The following is a 24,681-nucleotide window of genomic DNA, read 5'->3' as shown; positions in this document are numbered from 1 at the left end:
TTGTACTGTCCAGAAGGTTATTCCGTTTGTTTGCAGATCAGGTTTCTTATGGAAACAAAGATTAGATGCACAATATTTTGGAACAGTGTATCCTTCAACGTTGACTAAACCAAGAACCATACATAGGAGTTTCCTCCTGCGAGGTTTGGCGGATATTACCTTTCACCCACTCCAGACGTCTTTGGAGTATTATGGGAAAACAAGCATTTACAATGCAATGGTTTTGCCTTTGTTAAAGTTAGAGCTATTGGCATTGCTCTTGACACTCTGAAGCTCCACTCTGAAGCTCCACTCTGAAGCTCCACTCTGAAGCTCCACTCTGCACTCTGAAGCTCCACTCTGCACTCTGAAGCTCCACTCTGCACTCTGAAGCTGCACTCTGAAGCTCCACTCTGCACTCTGAAGCTCCACTCTGAAGCTCCACTCTGAAGCTCCACTCTGAAGCTCCACTCTGAAGCTCCACTCTGAAGCTCCACTCTGAAGCTCCACTCTGAAGCTCCACTCTGCACTCTGAAGCTCCACTCTGAAGCTCCACTCTGCACTCTGAAGCTCCACTCTGAAGCTCCACTCTGCACTCTGAAGCTCCACTCTGCACTCTGAAGCTCCACTCTGCACTCTGAAGCTCCACTCTGAATCTGCACTCTGAAGCTCCACTCTGCACTCTGAATCTGCACTCTGAAGCTCCACTCTGAAGCTCCACTCTGAATCTGCACTCTGAAGCTCCACTCTGAAGCTCCACTCTGAAGCTCCACTCTGAAGCTCCACTCTGAAGCTCCACTCTGAAGCTCCACTCTGAAGCTCCACTCTGAAGCTCCACTCTGAAGCTCCACTCTGCACTCTGAAGCTGCACTCTGAAGCTCCACTCTGCACTCTGAAGCTGCACTCTGAAGCTCCACTCTGAAGCTCCACTCTGAAGCTCCACTCTGAAGCTCCACTCTGAAGCTCCACTCTGAAGCTCCACTCTGCACTCTGAAGCTCCACTCTGCACTCTGAAGCTCCACTCTGCACTCTGAAGCTCCACTCTGCACTCTGAAGCTCCACTCTGAAGCTCCACTCTGCACTCTGAAGCTCCACTCTGAAGCTCCACTCTGCACTCTGAAGCTCCACTCTGCACTCTGAATCTGCACTCTGCAGCTCCACTCTGAATCTGCAGCTCCACTCTGAAGCTCCACTCTGCACTCTGAAGCTGCACTCTGAAGCTCCACTCTGCACTCTGAATCTGCACTCTGAAGCTCCACTCTGCACTCTGAAGCTCCACTCTGAAGCTCCACTCTGAAGCTCCACTCTGAAGCTCCACTCTGAAGCTCCACTCTGAAGCTCCACTCTGAAGCTCCACTCTGAAGCTCCACTCTGCACTCTGAATCTGCACTCTGCAGCTCCACTCTGCACTCTGAAGCTCCACTCTGAATCTGCACTCTGAATCTCCACTCTGAATCTGCACTCTGAATCTGCACTCTGAATCTCCACTCTGAAGCTCCACTCTGAATCTGCACTCTGAAGCTCCACTCTGAATCTGCACTCTGAAGCTCCACTCTGCACTCTGCAGCTCCACTCTGAATCTGCAGCTCCACTCTGCACTCTGAAGCTCCACTCTGAAGCTCCACTCTGAAGCTCCACTCTGAAGCTCCACTCTGAAGCTCCACTCTGAAGCTCCACTCTGAAGCTCCACTCTGAAGCTCCACTCTGAAGCTCCACTCTGAAGCTCCACTCTGAAGCTCCACTCTGAAGCTCCACTCTGCACTCTGAAGCTCCACTCTGCACTCTGAAGCTCCACTCTGCACTCTGAAGCTCCACTCTGAAGCTCCACTCTGCACTCTGAAGCTCCACTCTGCACTCTGAAGCTCCACTCTGAATCTGCACTCTGAAGCTCCACTCTGAATCTGCACTCTGAATCTGCACTCTGAATCTGCACTCTGAATCTGCACTCTGAAGCTCCACTCTGAAGCTCCACTCTGAAGCTCCACTCTGAAGCTCCACTCTGAAGCTCCACTCTGAAGCTCCACTCTGAAGCTCCACTCTGAAGCTCCACTCTGCACTCTGAAGCTCCACTCTGCACTCTGAAGCTCCACTCTGAAGCTCCACTCTGCACTCTGAAGCTCCACTCTGAAGCTCCACTCTGAAGCTCCACTCTGAAGCTCCACTCTGAAGCTCCACTCTGAAGCTCCACTCTGAAGCTCCACTCTGAAGCTCCACTCTGAAGCTCCACTCTGCACTCTGAAGCTCCACTCTGCACTCTGAAGCTCCACTCTGAATCTGCACTCTGAAGCTCCACTCTGCACTCTGAAGCTCCACTCTGAAGCTCCACTCTGAAGCTCCACTCTGAAGCTCCACTCTGAAGCTCCACTCTGAAGCTCCACTCTGCACTCTGAAGCTCCACTCTGCACTCTGAAGCTCCACTCTGCACTCTGAAGCTCCACTCTGAAGCTCCACTCTGCACTCTGAAGCTCCACTCTGCACTCTGAAGCTCCACTCTGCACTCTGAAGCTCCACTCTGAATCTGCACTCTGAAGCTCCACTCTGAATCTGCACTCTGAAGCTCCACTCTGCACTCTGAATCTGCACTCTGAAGCTCCACTCTGCACTCTGAATCTGCACTCTGCAGCTCCACTCTGAATCTGACCTCTGCAGCTCCACTCTGAATCTGCACTCTGCAGCTCCACTCTGCAGCTCCACTCTGAAGCTCCACTCTGAAGCTCCACTCTGAAGCTCCACTCTGAAGCTCCACTCTGAAGCTCCACTCTGCACTCTGAAGCTCCACTCTGAAGCTCCACTCTGAAGCTCCACTCTGCACTCTGAAGCTCCACTCTGAAGCTCCACTCTGAAGCTCCACTCTGAAGCTCCACTCTGAAGCTCCACTCTGAAGCTCCACTCTGCACTCTGAAGCTCCACTCTGAAGCTCCACTCTGAAGCTCCACTCTGAAGCTCCACTCTGAAGCTCCACTCTGAAGCTCCACTCTGAAGCTCCACTCTGAAGCTCCACTCTGAAGCTCCACTCTGAAGCTGCACTCTGAAGCTCCACTCTGAAGCTCCACTCTGCACTCTGAAGCTCCACTCTGAAGCTCCACTCTGCACTCTGAAGCTCCACTCTGAAGCTCCACTCTGCACTCTGAAGCTCCACTCTGAAGCTCCACTCTGCACTCTGAAGCTCCACTCTGAAGCTCCACTCTGCACTCTGAAGCTCCACTCTGAAGCTCCACTCTGAAGCTCCACTCTGAAGCTCCACTCTGAAGCTCCACTCTGAAGCTCCACTCTGAAGCTCCACTCTGAAGCTCCACTCTGAAGCTCCACTCTGACTCTGCACTCTGAAGCTCCACTCTGCACTCTGAAGCTCCACTCTGAAGCTCCACTCTGAAGCTCCACTCTGAAGCTCCACTCTGAAGCTCCACTCTGAAGCTCCACTCTGAAGCTCCACTCTGAAGCTCCACTCTGAAGCTCCACTCTGCACTCTGAAGCTCCACTCTGAAGCTCCACTCTGAAGCTCCACTCTGCACTCTGAAGCTCCACTCTGAAGCTCCACTCTGCACTCTGAAGCTCCACTCTGAAGCTCCACTCTGCACTCTGAAGCTCCACTCTGAATCTGCACTCTGAAGCTCCACTCTGCACTCTGAAGCTCCACTCTGAATCTGCACTCTGAAGCTCCACTCTGCACTCTGAAGCTCCACTCTGAATCTGCACTCTGAAGCTCCACTCTGAAGCTCCACTCTGAAGCTCCACTCTGATGCTCCACTCTGAAGCTCCACTCTGAAGCTCCACTCTGAAGCTCCACTCTGAAGCTCCACTCTGAAGCTCCACTCTGAAGCTCCACTCTGAAGCTCCACTCTGATGCTCCACTCTGAAGCTCCACTCTGAAGCTCCACTCTGAAGCTCCACTCTGAAGCTCCACTCTGAAGCTCCACTCTGAAGCTCCACTCTGCACTCTGAAGCTCCACTCTGCACTCTGAAGCTCCACTCTGAAGCTCCACTCTGCACTCTGAAGCTCCACTCTGCACTCTGAAGCTCCACTCTGCACTCTGAAGCTCCACTCTGCACTCTGAAGCTCCACTCTGCACTCTGAAGCTCCACTCTGCACTCTGAAGCTCCACTCTGCACTCTGAAGCTCCACTCTGCACTCTGAAGCTCCACTCTGCACTCTGAAGCTCCACTCTGAATCTGCACTCTGAAGCTCCACTCTGCACTCTGAAGCTCCACTCTGCACTCTGAAGCTCCACTCTGCACTCTGAAGCTCCACTCTGCACTCTGAAGCTCCACTCTGCACTCTGAAGCTCCACTCTGCACTCTGATGCTCCACTCTGCACTCTGATGCTCCACTCTGCACTCTGAATCTGCACTCTGCAGCTCCACTCTGAATCTGCACTCTGATGCTCCACTCTGCACTCTGAATCTGCACTCTGAAGCTCCACTCTGCACTCTGAATCTGCACTCTGCAGCTCCACTCTGAATCTGCACTCTGAATCTGCACTCTGAATCTGCACTCTGCAGCTCCACTCTGCAGCTGCACTCTGAAGCTCCACTCTGAAGCTCCACTCTGAAGCTCCACTCTGAAGCTCCACTCTGAAGCTCCACTCTGAAGCTCCACTCTGAAGCTCCACTCTGAAGCTCCACTCTGAAGCTCCACTCTGAATCTGCACTCTGAAGCTCCACTCTGAATCTGCACTCTGAAGCTCCACTCTGCACTCTGAAGCTCCACTCTGAATCTGCACTCTGAAGCTCCACTCTGCACTCTGAAGCTCCACTCTGCACTCTGAAGCTCCACTCTGAAGCTCCACTCTGAAGCTCCACTCTGAAGCTCCACTCTGAAGCTCCACTCTGAAGCTCCACTCTGAATCTGCACTCTGAATCTGCACTCTGAAGCTCCACTCTGAATCTGCACTCTGAAGCTCCACTCTGAAGCTCCACTCTGCACTCTGAAGCTCCACTCTGCACTCTGAAGCTCCACTCTGCACTCTGAAGCTCCACTCTGCACTCTGAAGCTCCACTCTGCACTCTGAAGCTCCACTCTGAATCTGCACTCTGAATCTGCACTCTGAATCTGCACTCTGAAGCTCCACTCTGAAGCTCCACTCTGAAGCTCCACTCTGCACTCTGAAGCTCCACTCTGCACTCTGAAGCTCCACTCTGCACTCTGAAGCTCCACTCTGCACTCTGAAGCTCCACTCTGAATCTGCACTCTGAAGCTCCACTCTGCACTCTGAAGCTCCACTCTCCACTCTGAAGCTCCACTCTGAAGCTCCACTCTGAAGCTCCACTCTGAAGCTCCACTCTGAAGCTCCACTCTGAAGCTCCACTCTGCACTCTGAAGCTCCACTGAAGCTCCACTCTGAAGCTCCACTCTGAATCTGCACTCTGAAGCTGCACTCTGAAGCTCCACTCTGAATCTGCACTCTGAAGCTCCACTCTGCACTCTGAAGCTCCACTCTGCACTCTGAAGCTCCACTCTGAAGCTCCACTCTGAAGCTCCACTCTGAAGCTCCACTCTGAAGCTCCACTCTGAAGCTCCACTCTGAAGCTCCACTCTGCACTCTGAAGCTCCACTGAAGCTACACACCGCGCAGGGTAGCTCTGGATGCTGATGCGAGAGGCCAGCTGGGAGGCGCGCTGCTCGTCTTCCTGCTCGTGCTGACTCGGAGAGAAAACTTGTTTTCATTGGGAGAGCGGCCTTCAAAGACCCGGTCACTGCGCCTCTCCGAGTGTTTAGCTTGGGATAAAATGGGCGCAGTGTTGTGGTGATGACAGTAGAGCAAGGGAGGTGCCGGCAATGCCGGAACAGACTCGGGGGCGTTCCCGGCGTCGCGTGACGTCGGCAAAAGGGAAAGAATGTCGGGAACGCCCCCGTGTCTGGTCCGGCATTGACGGACAGGCCCCTCGTCCAATGGCAAGGCTCCATTTACGGAGCCAGCCAATGAATGAGGAGGGCCGACCCAAAGCACACTACAATTCTCATCAGGTTTTCGCCTGCGCGAAAAAGATGCGCAGAGCGCATCTTTTTGGCGAGGCAAAACCTAAAAAGGGGTCTGAGTGAAAAAGCACGACTGAGTTACTCTAATGTCTTGTGTTAGTTTTATCGCCTTTCCAAACGTTTGGGCGCCATGTAGTGTAGTTCCTATTATCCCAATAGGCTCTGCGCATTGGAATAATACCTTCAATAGTATAGGCCTAGACCAGACGTTAACTAGGTCTTCTATTGTCGATATGAGACTTAAAGTTTTGGGTTTGCCAGCTAGCTCAGAGTTCACTAGAAACTTTCTCGAATAGGCAAGGAGGAGTTGAACCTCCCTGGATAGACAAGAAGGGATTTAGTTTCTGACAACCATAGAACATGACAACTTTGCTCTCCCCTAATCAAGAGTGTATCTCTAGAGTCGTGTGAAAACAAAAGACAACTTATTTTACTCAGTCAGTACGTGCATTCTTAGTCTCACCAGATTGTAGAGAAAAGGAAGAGACGGGCGTGTTCAATAAAAGATGGTATTTATTGATCAGTCTCTTTTCTCATACAAGAGAAATGGATCGATATTATCGCAATACTTATGGTTAAGTAAAGTGCATACAATAAAAGCAGAAGTATAAAATAATACTGTAAAAACATTTATATGGTTTCTAAGCCATATGGTGGTTTAAAATGGATGAAATAGATACATACACATATACATTTGACTAATCGTACTCAACTGGTGTTTCTAACTACGCCTACCCCAGTGTACCTGACCTAAGCCTAATACGTGGGCGGGAATAGAAAGTAGCAGTTTAAGTTAAGTTTGTTTTGCCAAGTGACTGACTCAAGAATTCTCTGCAAGGGGTTATTCAGTTCTGTACCTGGAATCTAGGATGGTTGAGGGATGGTATCTCTCGTCTTTGGTCTCGATATTCCAGGCTGCCTGCAAGGGCTGCCCGGAAGCGCCGGAGCTCGATTTCTCGGCAGGAGAAAGCAGCGTCTCGTTCTCAGCGCGTCAGGAAGGCGGGGCTGCGCCAGCGGGGTCTGCTCTGCTCTGGGCTTCGGCAAGTCTGGCTGCTCCGATCTCGTCACCACCGCGTGTGTTTGCTTAAGGCAATACCGGTAATATTTATACCTGTAAGGTGCCGAGATTGACGTAAGAATGGACATAGATACGTCAATAAGGATGTCATACGAACTGGTCGTTAGCACATTCTTTTGCTGAAGTTCTCGGTGAAATCAAAACAATGGCCGCAGGGTTTTTCCCAGGTTGTCATAGGTTTGATTTGTTTTGAGAACTCCGTATGCCTTATCAGGGGCTGGAGGAATATTGCTTGTCTAATTAGATGGCAAGCGTTATGACCTAATCAGATAACACGTTCCTGTGCCGTGGTGTGGCTTAATCAGATAACGGTTTCTGCATCATGGGATGGCTGCTAGTTAACTTGTTAACCAGAACAGGGTCAGGAATAGGGGGATCGATACAGAACCTATAGGAATACATCACACTGGAGGTCGCATCGCTCAAACATTACTGTCAGTGTATGAATCAAATCTTTGAAATGTATCTTCTAGAACTTGATCTTGATTGGTCTTTGACATTTGGGCCCACCTGGCTAACCTGCATACAACCCGTTTTCTACTGCATCTGGTGTCCCTTCAAATGGATGCTAGATATATGACTGGCTTCGCAGGCATCCCCTGCCTTGGACTTTGGACTGCCGAGCAGTCCCTTGGCGACCCATTTTCAGACCTGCCCCTTAGGCTTGCCACTTCTACACAGTGCAAACTTTGAGCCTTTGGCCTACAAAGAACCATATGCATGAACGCATGGATCACAAGACACAGGCAATGTTAACATGGATGCAGGTTGCCCGGTAACTCTCTCAGCATCGGCTGAGACCGGAGAGCATGTTTGTTCTTTGCAGTTTGTAACTTGGGCTGTGGATCAATCGTTGTGTGTGGAGCTGGATTCCTTCCTGGGGTCTTTGGCCTACGAATGGCGAGTAACATTATGGATTCCTCCAAATCACCTCAATTTGATAATTTTTTCCAAATTGACATTTTTTCTCTGTTAAGTCTATAGTCATTCATATTGCTGGAACAAAGCTTTTAATACGCTACCTTTCAAATTTTTGGCTAATTTCTGGGTCCCCTCCAGGAGTATCCACAAACCCTGGGTACCTTTAGAATCCCCATAAAGTTGGAAGAAAAGGACACGCATTTGGCGTGGATAGCTTATGTGGTCAAAAAGTTACAGGGCCTAAGCGCGAACTACCCCAAATAGCCCAAAAAAGGCTTAGCACGGGGAGGCCTAGCAGCGAAGTAGTTAAGTGGAAGCTTTTTAGGTTAAGCATCAGCGCGCATGCACTGTCTGCAAAACCTCCTGTAACCACTCTACCGAGAGTAATTACAGCTGCTGCTTGCCATTGGTTAAAAACTGTATTGCTCATTTCCAGGTTCCATATTGGCCGGTGCTCCCGATACATCACTACCATTTGCAAGTGAGGACCACCGGCCAACTACAGTTTCCCTACACTGTAGGTTTGTAACTTTTTGTTTAGGGACTATTTATTTCATATTTTTTTATTGCGCCGCGATTTACCTTTACTAGAGAAACAAATTTTTTTCCTTGTAAAAACGTCCCTTGCCGCTGTCCAGCCCCCTCCCTTCCGGGCACCATGCTTAATGTTGCAGCACAGCGCCCGCTTTAACTTCTACAACACAGGCACACACATTTAACAATTGCGCCAGTGGCTCACTTAATTTCCCTTTATATTCACAGAGGATTTTTATGTGAGTGGTAAGATTTAAAAAACAAGCATTTACAATGCAACGGTTTTGCCTTTGGAAAAGTTAGAGCTATTGGCAATGTAAAGGACAATGCCATTTATTTATCTGTTTTCAAAACCAACACATAAATACAAATTTTGTCATTTACAATGCCAATAGCTCAAACTTTTCCAAAGGCGAAACCGTTGCATTGTAAATGCTTGTTGTATGCATGCAGCACATTATAATGTGAGATTACCGACACTTCTCAGGAGCAAACAGGCCCTTTAAACAGAGTACCTGCACCTATATATTTCCAATTAAAGCACTGGTTACGAGTGAGTGACACACAAACACGTCCATCTCTACCTCATTAAGACAATTCTAGAGAGAAAAAGCTTAGGTACACCATCCCATGCTCACTCGATAAAGCCGGTATCAGGAGAGTAACTATCTCCGCACACAAGCAACTTCCGCCATATGAACAACACACATGCGCAGCTCCTCCTGAACAGAGATAGCACTGAGAAAAAAAGCCGAGTACACGCGAGCCGTCATTCGAAGAAAAACAGAGAAATCACACACAACGGCCTTCCTTTCGGAGCACAGAGCTCAGAATTAACACTTGCTCGCAAGACCATACTACGGAACCCCAACATTCAATCGAAACACACGTCTACCATCAAACTGCAGTCTTCTCCCAAGATCTCGCGCGAACGCACCTTGGGAGCTGCAATTGCGCATGCGCAAAGTTGAGACACGACTTTCTTGTACAAGCCTTTGTTAACCTACAAGTGCTATCCATTTAGCATTTTCAGGAAAGAAGAAAACAAGGCGGGTGTTGTTGTCCAGAAGAGCGAGCAGGCACAGTGTGTTCTACCCCCTCCGCGGCCGCCGCGCAGGGAGGAATTCGCTGAATTCCGGGGGTAGACGGAGACGTCAAACCAGCATTAGATAAGAGCTGCTGCCCGCTGTCTGCCCCTCTGCCTTCAGCCACAGTGCCCTCCCGTGCCCCAAGCAGGGAGCAGGGAGCTGCGAGCCGACATGCATTCACAAAGCGAACACTGTCAAAGCCAATAGGCCTGGCTACAGCAAGCATACATTGTGTTACTTATTTTTTTACAAGCATATGCCATAGAAATTAAACGTTTACAAATTAAAACAAGAAACAACGGCACAAACAGGGGGGGCAGAGGCTTACCGCATGGCCTCCGTAGACGCTGCTCGGAATGCACAGCGTTCTGTAGGGATTCGGGGGCATGCTCTCCCCTTCCCATTGGCTGGAAGGTAAAATTCCAGCCAATGGGAAGAGGAGAGGGCGGGACTTAAAAAAAGACCTAGAAACGCCCCCGAATCGCGTCAAGGCGGGCCCTGAACTCAGTGACGCTCCTCTCCTCCAATGGCTGGCCAGCATTTACGAGGCCAGCCAATGGAGAAGAGGGGCGTGTTCAGGCCCCCATACTACTAACATAAGATTTCGGCTCCGCCCACCCACTGCTTACGCAGTGGGACGGTAGCCAAAACCTAAGAATGCCCTTCAGGCTGCCTGCAGCAAGCATTGCTGCGTGATAGGCTTGGGTTTGCAGCCGAGGGAGGAGGAGCAGGCTCGGAGCTCTTCTTTCTTCCCTGCGAGTACACTGAGGAACAGAACCCTCATTCTCTCTAAGCACCAGTGGTCAGCCTTTTTTCTGCTTCTACCAGCGACCAGCAATGGGAGGTGACGGCGCGTTAGAGCCTGGCATCGAAAACAAAGTTGTTGTGGTAAAAAAAATGTTTTACCTTTTCCCACTTCCCTCGTATACCATGTTTTAGGCATCACCAAAATCATTCCTTAACTTGGCGTGGCGTCTCTGGTTTCAGATTTTCGGCGCCCCTGCCTCCCTCGTAACTTTTCAAGACAAGCATTTCCAATGCAATGGTTTCGCCTTTGGAAAAGTTAGAGCTATTGGCTATTTATTTATTTATAAAGTTTTATATAGCGCGAACAATATCCCGAGGGATATCAGAGCGCTTAAATACTTTAGAGTGAAATCATAGCAAAAAAACAAAATCCCAAAATGCCAATGAAGAGCATGGACTTGGAAGATTGCACAACGTTTGCATATTTAGGCACATTTTTGTGGTAAGGGATTTGAAAATAACAAGACATCAACAAGGAAATTCCCTCTCAAAGCCAGCCCAGGTTCACCTCAGGTCTATAGCTCATTCCCTCTACTGCTGCCCCAAAATTGTTTTGTTTGCATTCACAATGTTGTTGATTGTAACTGTATTGTATTGAAATTGCATTTATATAGCGCTTATTACTCCTGACGAGGCGTCGAAGAGCTTTTTCGATGAGTAGCACACTGATTGCCATTTTGGTTCACACTAGCCACACTCACTAGCAGTATTGTACTTTTCTTCCTGGCGTATTGCATTTTTTAAGCTTAATTGCACAGTTCAACTTGCGATAAATGCTAATTCAGCATGTCAACAAACAGGAATAGATGAAGCAAAATGTTCCAGTTTTTGCAAAAGAAAATATGGTAATCATATATATAAATGTGATTTAAAGGCCATGCTCTTTAGAATACCTGACCTGACGATAACACAGTGCTATTAAAATGTTTTAGAATTTGAATATTTCTAAAGCACCAGCAGAAAGAAAGCAGCACATTTCCTCCTCGATTCCTTGTAAAAGCTCTACACCGTGTAAACACCAGAAAGAGCGCACACCAGGTTGCCTAGAGAGCCCATTTTAGGGTCTGTAAACTGGGAAGACTGATCACACATTTTTGTTAGGAACCAATAAATCTAACAAAATCCAGTGAGGTGTGGTGAACGTAGGCATAACTATACCTCCGCAATTATGGACAAAACCCCCCAGATTGATAAAGAGTGGGAAGGAGCTATATGTTACTACAGCGGTCTGTGTGTGGTGTAGAGGGGAGGTTGTGTTTTGTGTACAGAGCAGGCTCTAAGACATGTAGAAATGTAATCTGTTGAGATAACTCTTAGGTGTTCAAAATGTGAAGTAGTATTTAATATAAAACACATGAGGTGATGTCACATGACCAATTATGTCACAAGAAGTGCTAAGTAAAATGCTACAAGCAGCATAAAATACATGAATCCCACCAAAATCCTATAATTACTGTAGAAAATCGTATCACTGAGAAGTTGAGTGCAGATACCTCCACTTGGTTCCTGCAGGAGGTCTTCCCCTATGGAGAAATGACTTCTTGCTGCATCACCAATTGCCAGGAGCAGCTGAACTCGCAAGGAGGGGAGGGGGGAGCCGGGGTTCAGAAGGTCCTCTCCAGCTCAGCAAGTAGCAGGGATGTTTTGGGTCCTGGTGCAAGTAAGGAAAAAATGCCCGTTTGACTGCAGTTGGGGGGGGGGGAGAGTAAAATGCAGCTCGTCTGGGCCCCTAAGCCACTGCACCTGCTGCACCAAAGGTGGCTACGCCCCTTCTTCAGCTGAGATTCAACAATTTGTGTGAGCAAACTCCAACTGCGCAAGACTCACTCACTGCGCGTGAGACTACGGGTCTCTGGTTGGTGGAGGCTGTGTTATGTGCAGACCGTAGGTATGAAGCTATATTTCTGTTGTACACTGCTATTAGAGACATGTGGCGTGGTTCTACCATGGCAGTGCAGCGTTACACGTATTCCTTTGTACGTTTAGAGTGTAAGGGGTTTCATATATAACTCCTGCAACAGTTATGGCCTTCATAAAATGATACCACATAAGTACTCATGGTGGCTATTAATCCTGGGTAGCAAAGATGCTTAGCAATGCTTCTAGAGGTATGTTGTGCTGCTAAGTAATCCGTGCCTAAAGGGGGTAACAATTCAAGAACATTTTTATGAGTTCCATGCACTGTAAACTTTTAGAAAAAGGAAGCTCCAATTTGTTTCTGAACCAAAAGCTACAAGTAAGAACCCAACGTGAAACGAACTTTTGCAAAAGTTGTAAGTGGGGAAAAATGTAATAAAATGCTGTTTTGCCGGACCCTTCTAGCTGGGAAATTCTGTGGCTCTCCATGTGCAACTCCTTTCACCCAAGGTAAGGGTATATACTGACAGGGTGGCTCACCTAATAGTGGGGTGCTAGAGAATTCTCCATACTCTCGCTTCTAAAAAATATTACAATGAAAAATACGTATTATTAAAAAAATGTAAAGGGAATACGATTTACAGAGCAGATAAAGTATCCACCCTCAAAGTTTTGAAGACTGGACATAAATCTACAATTTGTTCAGGGGCCTGCACCCACGGAAAGACTAGGCATGGTGCCAATGAAAACAATTTAAAAAAGATGGACCAGCAGTATTATCACACACATATATATATATATATATGTATATATATATATACACACACACACACACACACACACACACACACACACATATACAGACACACTAAGTCAGCATGATTTTTTGCACATGTGGGAAAAATGTGCAGCAGAAGGTAGCCAACTCCAGGAGGAAGCGGATTGGTTGTCCACCTCTCTATGCAGGCCAACCTGATAAAACCCCGCCCTCCGCTCTGGGAGTGAGTAAGAGGAGGGAGGGGCATTTTTGACTCGCTAAACCAGGGATGTCCAATGGAAGCCCAGATGGCCGGACCCATCCCCAAATTTTTGAGGATCTACTTACCATACATTAACCTAGGGAGCCTAGAAGAACTCATTCACCTGATCGGAGGTTCACCTGAAAACCTGGCATGGCTTTGGCCTTTGGGGACGAATTTTGGACACCAGTGCTTTGGACAAATCATGGGATGGGGGTTTCTCCGATCAGGTGTACTAGTTTTGTGTGCTATGGTCATCAATTGTCACCAATTTCCCATTTCCAAGAACAGCAGTTTTCCTTGGACCTCCCCCAGTGCAATGGTGAACATCCACTGGCATAGGGTAGTGCATGGACCAGAGCTGGATCACCAGCAATCCCAGCCGCTAAGTTTGCTAAAAGCATCCTAGATGTGACGAAGGCCGCTTGGTGAGACCTCCCTGACACATTCAATAGATCAGTCCCTTAATGACCATTGGCAAACCAGCCAAATGGTCTGAGCCTGTTCACTTATTTACAACGCATAAAATAGTAAGGGGGCGTGGGCTGTAATCACAAGCAAAGTACTGCTTCAAGCCATGATTTCCTGCAAACCCCCCCCCCCCCCCCCCCCAAAAAAAAATCAGGGTTTGCCAGAAAGAGGTACGAGTCTGTTGGGTGGAAAAGACCAGTCTTGATAGGGCCAGATGAAGAACTGTTGTGTCCCCAATAAATTAGTAAAATAGCGCAGTGCAACTCTGTGCCTTTAAGATACTCAACATTGCACATTTCAGATATGATCAGGTACAATGACCGGTATATTTCTTCAGATGTGATATTGCTCGGACGCTTTTTTAAATATGATTTTACTCGCATGAAGCATGGATTACTTTGTTCATCACAACAAAAAGTTAGATCAATGGTTAGGGAGACATACATTTGATGCACCCACCTAAACTAGAATGTTCGCCTGATATATATTCCATTTACCTAGTTACAAATGCTTTCTACGAAATTAAATTGTGGCGTGTGGGTTTTATGGAATTGTACTTCATGTGAGCAGTGGTACAAAGACAATTCTACTGAATAAGTACACAAAGAACGAATAATAACTAGTATGGGGCTAAAAAAAAAAAAGAAAACCAACAAAAGAACAAGGAAACTACTTTCTAGATGCACCTGGAAAGAAATGGAATGTTCTTCGAGGGTAAAGGAGCCTCTATCAGGGAACCCTTTGTCACAGTGGGACTTTGAATATGTTATGCTAAATAGTATTTGCTAAAATACTGCCTTAACACGGGCACTAATGAAACATACAGGACACGATAGCGCATGTTGCTGCCACCAACCACTGGGCGATTTACAACAAAATACGTGCACTGACGTAAACGCGTTAAATCCGAGAGCTTAGTATGGCAGCTGGAGACATGCAGCGCTATACCAATGCCACAATTCAGCACATGACTGCTTACTACGACGTACCTAAATAGTCCCATCAAAGTATTCAATGCAGCGTTTATCTCTGCTGAAATCGTGTTTGGGTTACATTTCTGACCTCTTATCAAAGTCTATTGCACCGCCAAGCCCGCCTCGGCCAGGTGAACTCGTACTTTTAACTGTACAAATAAAAAGAAAAGAGGGGATAGGGGAAATGTCTTTTAAAGGTTCATGCAAGAATTTCCTCGGAAAATGAAAGCAAACGTTTGAAAAAAATAAGGCAAAGGAGAAAAAGATTAGAAACTGCAACAAAAAAAAGTAAACGATTTTTTGGACACAGACTGTTTGCATACCATGGATTCATTGGTGTGAATAATGCACTTATATTCCCAGCTTTAAGCTAAAATACAGTTTAATAAATACACAGTCCGGTGGGAGAGGTGTGCGGCGCCCCCTGGCTCACTGGTAGCCCAGCGCCGAGGCGGAACTGAGTCTCTGTCCGTATAGTGCATATGGGGAGTAGTAAGGTCCGGCGGCCTGCAGAGAGGGCACGGGCAGCCCCGTCGCGGCCGAAAACTGGCTCTTGCCGTACGGGTGGTACCTGTTCAGTCCCAGGCTGTGCGGGCTCCGCAGTGAGAAGGAGCCCGGTAACGTGGTGGGGCTCCCGGGCCCGCCGGAGTGCGGCAGGTGCAGGTGGCAGGAGGCCGCCAAGCTGAGGCTGGAGCCCGGGTAGCCGGCTAAGAGTTTCTCTGCCCCGGGCATGGCGGTGTGGGTTCGCAGGTGCGAGAGGAGCTCCTCGGAGGAGGCGAAGCGCTTGTCGCAGGGCCCGCTCGCCGACACCCAGTTGCATATGTGCGGCACGTGCTCGTTCTGCAGCATGAAGCCGTAGGTGTAGAGGGGGTGTCCGGAGAGCGTGGGCGTGACGCTGGAGGAGAGCGCGTGCGAGGGGTACACCAGCGGGTATCCGGCCTTGAGGGACGCCGGCTCGTGCACGAACAGCGGGAGGGGGGGCGGGCAGGCTCACGGACAGCGGGAGGGGGGCGGGCAGGCTCACGGACAGCGGGAGGGGGGGCGGGCAGGCTCGCCGGACAGCGGGAGGGGAGCGGGCAGGCACACGGACAGCGGGAGGGGGGCGGGCAGGCTCACGGACAGCGGGAGGGTGATCAGGAAACAGCCAGCGGGACAGGGACAAGACGGACAATGAACACAAACATCGGTGGTAAAAAAAAAAAAAAGTACACGCCCACAGTGGCCACATCTTCATGACGTTGTGGAGAGGGAAAGAATCGGCGGGAACGCCCACCAATCGCCTCGGGAAATGACGGACAGTTCTCTCTTCCAATGGCTAGCCTCCATTTATGGAGCTAGCCAATGGAAGAGAGAGGCTGAACTAAAGCACAGTGTAAGACATAAGATTTCGCCCTGGGCGGAGCACTGAGGCAGTGCTCTCGCCAGGTCGAAACCTAAAAAACTTCCGCTGGTTGCAGCAGTTACAATAGATAGAATACCTGCAGAACGTTTCATGCATTTAAGAAGCCCATTCCTTGTTCCTATTTTCTGATAGGGAGTGACTCCAGTGAGGAACAACATGTGCTGTGTATGTTTATGTTGGCAGGTGTTGGATTCACAGCCAAATGACAACAAAGGATGTTAGTGGCGGCCACGTTGTCTTGCCCCTTTCCCTGAAAGCCCTTTCACACACTTCCGTGCACTCAAGTTTCAGAATACACGTGAATTTATGATCTAAATATATTATGAAAACGCTTCTTTAGAAACAAACACATTTGAGGGGGAAGAGGCGATTTAGTTTGATAAAATGTAGGGAAAGATAAGTAAGGAACTCTTGTCAAAACATTGATAACCAACACAACTGGTATGGGGAATTACATGTTCAAGTACGCTCTTTACCGGTCACATCAATGGGAGAAATTAATTTGCGTTTGCACAAAAGAGTACAAAATGAAGAGGGAAAGTTAGGGAGAAGTACAAAATAGTTAGGGAAGTTTTCGTATTAAAAACTTAACATATGTTTAACTTTTCACATTTAGGGTTTTATTGTATCTGAGGGATATTTCAGGGCTTGTATGTATGCTGCTTCCCGTTTAGTTATAAGCTACCAAATCAGAATAAATAAACTATGCATGTATGCAGGCTTATATTGTGCAAGCTTTCTTTTTTTTTTTTTTTTACAAAGCACCATTATGCTGTACAAAGGTCCAGTATTATTTATATGTCGCTTACTACCCCTATATGGGAAGCTGAAGCGCTGGCCTGCCGAGGGTAGCACACCGTGTGTGTGCAAGTAATTTCTTTTTTTTTATCCTGTGTGGGATGTGTTATTGTCATGCACACTGACCATCGAGATGTGGCTATTGTGTTATGGTATGCAGCACTCAGCAGTGTGATTAATGAAAAAGTGTGTCAGAGAGGTGCTTAGTTTATGGTTTTCAGGTAGCTGGTAGTGTTCAGCAGGTCTTTAGGACCGTTTATGCCACTGCCCATGTAATCAGATACATTTAGGATATATCCGTCTTTTTATTCAAAAGAAATTGGATAGGAATGGTAAGTTTATCAAATGACCCCATGTCCCCCAGAGAAACATGTATAGTTCTAAACATAACTTTTACAAATCTTTGTTTTTTAAATGTGCATGTTTAAGTAGTTGAATTGACCCAAAATTAAAAAAAAATAACAGGGAGCCAAAGTCAGGAAACAAGATGTCGTGTTCTCTTGAATGCATCTTCTAGTCTTGAAAATAAGTCTCAAAATAGCTGCAACATGTCTGAAGTGCTTACGGGACAGAGCAGCGAGGAGCTAAGTGAACTTTTCATTTTTATTATAACTATACCCTCTTGCCCCCCACCCACCCGAGATCCGTGCTGGCCACCACTGCAGCATTAGCCAACAACTAGCAAGTATTGGCTCACTTTTGGGCACATGTTTTTCTGTGGTTGGCCCAGGTTGTAGTTACTGCAGTTTTGAAAGCTGCTGCTTTTTTGTACAGCCGTTATATTATCGGATCAATCATTTTTGGGTGGTTTGTGTCTAACAACAGCTGTAAAGTGCTGAGCAACTTTAGGAACCCAAACCTGGTGTTTCGAAGATTAGTATAGCTATAGTATGGAGCATTTTTTTAAAACAATTATACCATGGTCTATTGTATGGTGATATGCCACTCCGTTTCAGTGATGTGAGATGTAATAGACTTGTGGTGGACGCAAAAAAACATAATAATTTTGACCTTTTGGGAACTGCTGTCATAAAAATAGTGCAGTGGTAAGTAAGTAGGTCAAACAGATGTGCGAAAACATGACATCAATTCACTGAAGTATATAGTTCCAGTAAAAAGGCCTGCTCCCAGTCTCGTATGTGAAACACACCAGAGAGCAATACTCAAAAGGTGTGTTTTCCAGGTTTCATTACTTCGTTTCACGATAACCTGATTGGAGGGTTATATGTGTCGGAGCATTATCTATGGTGTTTAGGATTTCCCCAGTAACACCTGAAAATAGTTAAATCTCAAGATCTGTTTTAACCATAGTTACTCGCATAAACATTTGTCATCTACAAACAACTTGGCACAAGGATGGCATGCCCCTGTCCATTGTAATGTGTCTTTTCTCTTGCTATCCTATAGTGTAACTTATCCATCCTAAAAACGCAATGCATCCGTTAGGAACAACACATGTTGCTATAACACCCCACCTTCTTTAAAAATCTATGTTTCTGAACGATTCAACTATATAGCCAGTGTGACTTTACTAACTGCTGTTTGATTTGTGATGTCAGATTAACTGTTAAGTCACTGTGTTAACAAAAGGCAACATATAAGTTAGGATGAATGATTACTTGCCAAATACAATTAAACGCTGTAATTTTAAGTTGCACGGCTTGATAGAGTCGAATCAAGTGGAGGGTAACATGCCCAATCTTTGTGTTGGGAGGCTGGAAAGTGATTTATTAGACTTTTCGAACTGTGATTTACTAGGCAATAGTAGAGTCATTTAAAGATACGCATTGAAAAGGCATTGCATTGGGATATCACTCATCCAAAGATCTGTTCACTTAGTCCTTGGTTTTTAGGGCTCGCGCAGTCGAGCCCTTTTGTCCGGGGTTTGAAAACGGACCCTGGAATCGCACACGCTCGTGCTTTTCCTTTTGGGTTCCGCTACTGGGCTTTGCGTGCTTGTTTTTTTTTTTTTAACAGAGCACCAATAGGCCAAAGGCAGGCCCTTGCTCCGCCCATTGCCTATTGGTGTCTGTTACACGCACCAAAGCCCATATGTTTTCAATTACCGTGCCCAGACACGGGCGCGATAATTGAAGACATATGGCTACAGTAGCGCGCGAGCACCACTCGCGGGCGTGTTTTTTTTTTTTTACAATAGCGATCGCTTTTGCAATCACTTTCAGTGCCGCTTGTCCGTAAGGTTCCTAAGAGGCTTGTTTCCGTCTGCCATTGTGATGAGCGCTCTCCAGTAAGCCAGGATATGCACAATTCAAGGAAACCGGCCACAACTTCTTCTGTGGCAAGCAGCCTCAGCCTGATGCAACGCACTAGGGTCTGCAGCGCTCAGAGCATGGTCTGGTCATAGTCAAGGTGCTGCAGTCCTGGTGTTAGTAAGTCCAATCAACATCAGGCCTGAGGTTCACCTTTCCACTTCTGACACCACCATCGGACAGCACATACGAATGAAAGTTTTGGTGAATCCCTAGTAACTCCATGGGACTTGTAATACGCCCACTACCAGCCTCAACAACTGCCAGAGGTGCCAGGTTTCTCAGCAACTGAGCTTCCCACTGCCAGGAGTAGCATGCATATTGTTTAGCCCACCACAGATTGAACTTCAAGGAGGTCTGGGGGATAGGAGGAAGAAGACAACTCCAACTTATGTTCCACTAATGGAGACACAGCGATAAGCAACAAGCTGCCTGCCACATTGATTACTCCTCGAGGCGTGCTGCATCTGTGGGCCCGGTGCATCCCCGAAGCGCCAGAGGTCCAAGAAAGAGGAGAGATGAATCACAAACCCTAAGAAGCTGAGCCATCCTGTTTGTCAGCCGGACACACCCCTGAAAGCAACGCTTCTTAACAACAATGTGCACTCTACTTCAGAAGGGTCTTGCTTTCAGGCAGGCAATGTGGAGGAGTTAATACTGTTATGGACTATTTCACAGCCACCAAATTCACACTAAAATCCACAAAGAATTTATTAGCTTGCAGTGTGCACAACGCAAAATAATCTACACAAATATCAGTGTACAACAAGAATCTTGGCTAGCACAAAACTCTCCATAAAGAAAAGCAACTTACATTCAATAATACAACTACAAAGACGCGACAGTCAATTAAAAATGTGCATAATGCTTTTAGCTCCCACAGAGGTTTTCTTGAGACATTACACAGATTAAAACGAAATGAAATAAAATAGATTAGATTTCAAATCAATTGGTGTGTGGAATGTGATTAATACTTGAACAAGATAAGCATTAGGGAGAGTGGGACGGGCACTGGCCTTATGTCAGGCAGAGAGAGATAGACAGGAGCCTGCTGCAGTCTGGAAGTAAGGCATGCATGCAGTTCAATAAACATTATGAGCATACATATGTCACATCCACATACCAAGATTACAGATATCCTGATTCTGATTTCAAAACTGTCGAATTATGTTCCCATTCTGCATTAGTGCGTGTGGCGATGTCCCTGTTTTCACTATGCTCATTGAATTATTAACGGTCTCTCCTATGCACAACCAAAAACAAGCATTTGCAATGCAATAGGTCTCGCATTTACGCAAGTTCAAGCTATTGGCACTGTAAATGACAATGCCTTTTCTTTATGTTTTTAAAACCAAAACATAAATAAAAGGCATTGTCATTTACAGTGCCAATAGCTCAAACTTAAGTAAATGCGAGACCTATTGCAGTGCAAATGCTTGTTTTTTCTCCCACTAAGCACAGGCCAAGTACTGTATCCGTACGCTTGTGTTCCTTTGGAGACTACTTTTTTTTATTCTTTTGTTTCCTGCCTCAGCACAGTGCACCCTTCTGCACCACTACACTCAACTCTGCACCACTCTACTGCACTCTACTCTGCATCACTTACCTCTACGCCACTCAAATCTATTCTGAATCACTGCACACCAGCCCACTGCACTCTACACCTCTGCACTCTACCCTGCACCACTCCTCTCTACCCTGCACCTCTCCACAATGCACAATACCATTCCCTATAATTAAGTCCATCAAACACAATCTCACTTTACATATTTCTATTACAGTTGATACCATTCAATTACTATCCATTTAATTCCACAGCACACTTTATTTTCCGTGGCTTTTCAACATTTGCATCTGTCAAACACACGCTCTTCTCCTCTTCCTAGGGTGTCTTCTGCGTTTACAGAAGCTCCCTCTTTATGCGTCTATGGCGAGCTCACCCCTTCTTTCCATCTTTCTCACACACTCTTTCTGCAGTTCGTTCACCACTTCGTGCACAAACTACCCATCACTCTCTATCTTCATTTTTAAGTCTCGCTTAGGCAGCGCGCATGTGCTACTCTAGGAGGGCCTTTAGCCATCTGTCCTCTCTTTTCAAGCACTCGCACTCGTGCTTGTGGCGGCATCCACCTTGCTAGAGCGAGCAGTGGCGTAGCCACGTTAATTACAAACATATGACCGCTGCTCTCTCCTGCAAGGTGGATGCCGCCACAAGCATGAGTGCTTGAAAAGTGAAGACCGCTTGTTTACGTCGTGAAGCACTTCCACCCGTCACTGCCTCTCTTCCGTCGCTGCTTTTTAAGGTTTATTAACCCGTTGGCTGCTGCCGTCGGCCAACGGTCGTCGCGTGCACTACCTTGGTAGTGCTGCGCACGTCCGTTGGCCGACGCTGCCCCACCCGTTTTTCGAATGTTCAGCACTGGAGCTGAACGTTCGATGCAGCCAACAGGTTAAACCAGCGCGACAGCTGCACTTGCTAAGCCGAACAGTGAACAATGGCAGCCGTGCGCTTTACTTTTCTTCAGTGCTTGTTTGTTTCTAATATTCGGCTACTTTCTGCTCTCCCATGTGCCCCCTTCGAGAGCCTCCTCACCTTTTGCATTCTGCCAGCACCCTCCTACCCAATAGTCGTCCACCACAATGTCCACTACCACCACGTCCACCATCACATCCACCACCACGTCCACCACCACCACGTCCACCACCACCACCACGTCCACCACCACCATGTCCACCACCTCCACGTCTATCACCATGTCCATCGCCACCAAGTCCACCGCCACGTTCACCAACACCACCACCACATCATCCACCACCACGTTGTCCACCACGTCCACCACCAACACCATGTCCTCCACCACCACCACGTCAACCACCACCACCACGTCCACCAACACGTCCACCACCAGCACCACCACCACCACGTCCACCACCACCACCAGGTCCACCACCACCACGCCACCAGGGCCACAAGGTCCACCACCACCACCACGTCCACCACCACCAGGTCCACCACCACCACCACGTCTACCACCACCACGTCCACCACCACCACCAACACGTCCACCACCACCTGTGACGGGTAAAGTGTCATTGGAGGGCAGGGGTAATAGGAGTGTCAACCCCAGCTGTACATGGGACATTTAAGGATGCATTGGGTGTGGGAATAGGGGCTAGAAGTATTACACCAGACCCAAGATACATTTTGAAGCGCCGCAATGTCACAGGGGCTCCTGTAAAAGCACATGCAGCATCTCTACCTCACAGTGGCATACCTGCACGAGCCACTCACTCAAAATAAGCATTGGCATTGCCAATAGGTCTCGCTTTTGGGACCTTATAAGTGTTTAGCCATGCAACACTAGATGTTGTTGCACCAAAGATAGTGTGCTGGATAACTAAACACTTAATCAATCCTGATTGATTGATGATTAACTAACACTTATAAGGTCCCAAAGGCGAGACCTATTGGTTATGCCAATGCCACATAATTCCACTGCACAAATACACTACACACCACACCATTCCACAACTAACAATACCAACTCAGCCCACATAATTCCACACCGCACCACAAGCACCCACTCCAGTCCCAAAAAAAAAAAAAAGACTTGGGTATAAGACATTGTCATTTACAATGCAAATAGCTCAAACTCTTACAAATGTGAGACATATTGCATTGCAAATGCTTGTTAAATATTATATACAGGCCATAGTAGCTGCTTATTTATCTTATGCACCTAACAACCATTGACAAAGCCAATAGTCCTGACTTGTTTTTAGGTATGATGTTACTTGTTGTGTCATATATCTGGATACAATGACAGAATCATCAAAATACAAGTCAGGCAGCACAGTATGCTAAGCACAGATTGTTAGCTCGGGTATATGTAAGCCACGCCCTTAATTACATTGGCCTTGCCCCTTTGAGAGACACCCCCCCTTTTCATCCCACTTAAAGCCCTGCCCCCACCTTCAAATTCTCGAGGGGATAAATAAATCCCCTGCGCCCACACAGATGCCACGCCCATGAGGCAAGGTATGTATCGTTAAAAGCCCCGGAGGTTACACGCTCGGAGTTCCATGAGTGGTTCAAAGCAACGACGTGAATTATGCGCCTGTCTTTTAGAGTGCGGTGAAGGGGTTACAGGTTCGCAGTCGCACTCTGAGATAAAAAAAATGATTAAAAGACTACCAGCTCTCCACAGAGCAAATTTGAATTACCATATTACAGAAGGCCCTTCCTCCATTACTCACCACCCCTTCCGGACCTAAGGGAACAAGCAGGGTGGAGAGGACTTGAGGTTGTGCGCTGCCAGAGAGCAATTGATATCAGGCTGTAAGTTCCATGTATTACGCTTTGCTCACCAGAGAGTTCATGACTTCGCTCGATTTCTCTTGGGAATCGATTTGCCGCGAGCCCAAAACCGCATTCAAAGACCATGAAGCCCCGCTCCACCTTTCCAGTCACTGCTAACCTTACGTCACATGTAGACCAGACAGGGAGGAGCTGCTTGTGCAGGGTTACGGTTTTGCCCGCACACGTGCCTTTCGGGAAGCACCCGCTTAGATTGGCTGACAACCTGCAGTCTGCCATTGGCAAGCAGCCTCGCAGAACACTTCTTTGCTTCCCTCATTGGCCCACCAAGGTAAGGCCTCGCCAATGTGCTGAACGGTTTCAGTTTTGTAGTGATGTGCTCGGCGGGCACCACTAACACGCAAATAACCTACCCCTGCGTATACGAAGAGACGGGCTGCGGGCAAAGTGGTTATGAATGTAAACAAGCACTGGAAAAGCCTATGCGAGATCTATGGCTTTATCTTCTTTTTACGTCACACAATGTGTATGATATAGCAGTCGATATTTTTATATAACGAATTATGTTTAATTCATATTGCATTCATTTGCGCAAACAATTGCAAAAGAAATACATAAATCATTTCTGGTCATTAGTGTACTTTGAGTCAGCCGGATGCTTCAGATCATCTGATTTTTTAATTCGCTGGTTGGACGTTAACGAGCGATGGCTGGCATGGGTGAAAATTCAGGACAGAAGGTCAACATTCAGGACAAAAATGTGCGACACAAGGTACGTTTTACAGACACATCAGAGGAGGTCGCGCAAGGGGGGCTTGGGGGAGAGAGCTGACCGAAGGGAGGTCTCCTCCCCCGGGCTGTTTGGGAGGGTCACGAGGGGTTTTCTGTCATGACGTAGGTATCAGAAAGTTCGGGATTTGGGCTGGCCTAGTAGGACTGGCCAGCCCAATTATAAATTTCCCTGACCCCGCCTCCTAGCCACCATTTTAGGTTTGGTGACCTGGTGGCTAGGAGGGCTGTAGCGTTTTTTGTATGAGATTACTTGTAGAGTGTTAGGGTAGCTTTATTTAGGTTTCTTGTGGCTGTTTTTGGATCGCTTACATGGCGGATTATTGCATGATAGAAGCGATGAGGCTCTGTATCAAGCGGGTCGCACGGAACGGATGGTGGGAGGGGGGCCGGCGCGCC

At 47.5% G+C, this 24,681-nt stretch overlaps 1 protein-coding gene and 1 pseudogene across 4 annotated transcripts in view; both read right to left on the bottom strand.

Annotated features, from left to right (window-relative positions):
* The window catches only part of BCAR1 (BCAR1 scaffold protein, Cas family member), a 287,528-nt gene extending 263,804 nt beyond the window's left edge, over positions 1–23,724 (bottom strand). For 2 of the 4 annotated variants that reach the window (XM_078670725.1, XM_078670726.1), the window contains exon 1: positions 23,544–23,724. In XM_078670725.1, the coding sequence (XP_078526851.1) occupies positions 23,544–23,619 (76 nt within the window). In that variant the 5' untranslated portion in view covers positions 23,620–23,724. The remainder of the gene's footprint in view (positions 1–23,543) is intronic. The other 2 variants (XM_078670727.1, XM_078670728.1) reach the window with 1 other exon arrangement.
* LOC144799257 (zinc finger protein 703-A pseudogene) lies at positions 15,135–16,265 on the bottom strand (annotated as a pseudogene).
* Positions 23,725–24,681: the final 957 nt, after the last annotated feature.

This window comes from Lissotriton helveticus, chromosome 12 (assembly GCF_964261635.1).
Source record: "Lissotriton helveticus chromosome 12, aLisHel1.1, whole genome shotgun sequence".
NCBI classification, from domain to species: domain Eukaryota; kingdom Metazoa; phylum Chordata; class Amphibia; order Caudata; family Salamandridae; genus Lissotriton; species Lissotriton helveticus.
Note: the sequence above shows the minus strand (reverse complement) of the source record. Positions and strands in the feature narration are given on the sequence as shown.